Below are 2,534 nucleotides of genomic sequence, written 5' to 3'. Positions count from 1 at the left end.
ACTGGATAATGGAAAGTCACCCACTTTTACGTGCGTGGATACGCGCGCTCGTGGGTTTGGGTTCCGCTTCCTCGCGCCGGAGAAGGTCGTGAACGAGCAGCCGATTATGCCCGGTGAGATGGTTGATTTTGCTACATATAATCTACGTCGGATTTTACATGGTGTGCCAGAGGGCCAGAGTGAGATTATTAGAGAATCTGCATTGCCGATGGAATGCAATATGGATATAATGGGGGGTATTGATTTCCATAAGGGCTGTTACACTGGACAAGAGTTGACCATCCGCACTCATCATAGGGGAGTGGTCCGTAAGCGGATATTGCCGGTGCAGCTTTATGATATAGACGAAACGATGCCAAAGACTGAGATACCGTATTACTCATCAGAATCTAAGTTGGTGTTACCGCCTGCTGGAGCTAATATAGCAAAGGTGAGCTCAAAGAAGGGCCGGAGTGCTGGAAAATTCCTCTCTGGCGTGGGGAATATCGGGCTTGCGCTCTGTCGATTGGAGATGATGACGGATATTGTTTTTACGGATGAGTCATCGCAATATGGCCCCGACCAGGAATTCAAAATATCCTGGGAGGCTGATCCAGAAGCGGGAGTTGAAAAGACTGGGGAGGTTAAGGTTAAAGCGTTGGTCCCACCGTGGATGAGGGATTTTATCGTTAGTGGAGGGGCGAAGAAGCCGAGTATGCCAACCCCAAAGAGCGATTAAGAGATTGCAGTAGAATTGGAGAAGCTGGAGGGTCAGATTGAGGATGTTGAGGGCCGGGAGGGTGAGTAAAATGTTCTGGCATTCATTGTATTATAGTCTTATCCTTTTGTCATGATTCCGAGGATTTGGCCTTGACGGCGGGTCGCTATTTCGAATAGGAATAATAAGGCTGAGAGTCAGTCGCTGGAGTCCTGTGGATGAAGCCTTAATTAGAATATGTATATCTGTAAAGGGGTATCTCTAAAAATTTAAATATATATGATTCAAAAGAAGATCCATACAGGCTCGGTTGCTTTCACGGTTATGTCTTTGATCCAGACAGCACGCCAAATTCACGCGATTTTTCATCCTGCTGCAGCGGCAGCAGCTCATCCTCTTTCTTAATCTGCTCTTCCAGCTTTTTTCTCTCAGCATTCTTTAACCGAATCATAGTGAGCTCTTCTAAACTAGGGCTGTTTGGCCTAAGGCCGAAGTGTCCTGTTGAGGACGAACCATTTGGTCTCTTGAATTCAGCGGGTGAGAAAGAGGCAAACGATGGAGTCTTCTTCAGTCCATGTTCTTCTTCTTTAGCAGGAGACGATGATGTGTTGAGTCCTGGAAAATTAAATTTATCCCTTGATTTGGTGGCCGAGATAGAAGTAGGCGCGGTTGATCTTGTCTGCTCTTCCTGTTGGTGTGGAAAAGCTGATGGTCTATGGAAATCAGGTTCCTTATTCGAGGCCCAATAAACTGATTCGATTATCTCCCAATCTTTGCCCTTCTGGTGCTTATAGTCTCCCACTGCAGCATGGGCGCCAACAATAGAGGCAAAGACAACAACTCCAGTCGCCACTGTCTTTCTTTCCTTCTTCTCACCCACTCTTTGTCTTTTGTCTTTAAGTGTAAACGCACTGTCAACCTTGCCGAAGACGGAGAAGAGTAATTCAAGACGATCCTTATCCAATTCTAATCCAGCACCTTCCCGAGGCCAACGGACTTTGACAGTTCTATCAATCTCAGGAACCGATGTACCTCCGACATTTGGGTGACGGGCTCTACTCTCGCACTGGGCGGCACGTTCCCTCTCTTCCTTTTCTAACTCCAGCCTTTCCTCTTCCTCTAATACCTCCCTCCTCAGTAATTCTTCCTTCTCTCGTCTTCTCCTTCTCCCATCCTCTGCTAGTCTCTTAATCTCTTGTTCCAGTTTCTCTTCCGCATTATCATCAACACCAAGATTTCCCTGCATGGGAACCCCAGTCCATGTCCGTTTTACACCACGCTCCCTTGCCTCTAAGTCCTCCTTCATCTTACGCCTAACCCCTTCCAGCATCTCAGTCTCCCTCTTCTTTCTCTCCCGTGCTTCGCGCGCATTGTCGTAGAGTTGTCGTATCGACGGATCTGAGAGCACATCGTAGGCGATCTGAAGACGATGGAATTTGTCGATGTCCGCAGGCGTAGGGTTCGTAAGTTTATCCGGATGATATTTTAATGCCGTCCTCCGATATGCGCGGCGAATCTCCGCTTCCGCGGCGGTGGGAGGCAAGCTTAGTAGCGCGTAGAAGTCATGAGAGGAGGCGGCATGCGATTTAAGGTCATCAGAGGGTGCCATGGTGGCTGCGGCTTCGTATTATATGCTTAACTTCTCAAATGATCAGCGGATATAGGCTAAAATGGAATTTAAGATAACACCGTAATTTCCAGGAGGCCTTCATTCAGGGTGATTATTATTTGTATTCAAGATGTTTGCGCTCTGCTAGAAATAATGAATCGAAAAATGGCAACTTTGGAACCGGTGATCTAAATCACGTGATTTTGACTTTTAGTGCTCATCTTCCTT

General features: G+C 47.1%; 2 protein-coding genes across 2 annotated transcripts; one reads left to right on the top strand and one right to left on the bottom strand.

The window, feature by feature from the left end:
• Positions 1-229: 229 nt before the first annotated feature.
• On the top strand, positions 230-718 carry HCAG_02578 (predicted protein; the record flags this gene model as incomplete). The annotated part of the gene is made up of 1 exon (XM_001542357.1): positions 230-718. The coding sequence occupies one exon, from the start codon at positions 230-232 to the stop codon at positions 716-718; it is 489 nt and encodes a 162-aa protein (XP_001542407.1).
• A 301-nt stretch (positions 719-1,019) lies between these two features.
• HCAG_02577 (predicted protein) lies at positions 1,020-2,306 on the bottom strand (the record flags this gene model as incomplete). The annotated part of the gene is made up of 1 exon (XM_001542356.1): positions 1,020-2,306. The coding sequence occupies one exon, from the start codon at positions 2,304-2,306 to the stop codon at positions 1,020-1,022; it is 1,287 nt and encodes a 428-aa protein (XP_001542406.1).
• Between the last annotated feature and the right edge of the window lie 228 nt (positions 2,307-2,534).

The sequence above is a fragment of the Histoplasma capsulatum genome, genomic scaffold (genome assembly GCF_000149585.1).
Source record: "Histoplasma capsulatum NAm1 scaffold_2 genomic scaffold, whole genome shotgun sequence".
NCBI lineage: Eukaryota > Fungi > Ascomycota > Eurotiomycetes > Onygenales > Ajellomycetaceae > Histoplasma > Histoplasma mississippiense.
This window is presented reverse-complemented; position numbering and strand designations above follow the sequence as displayed.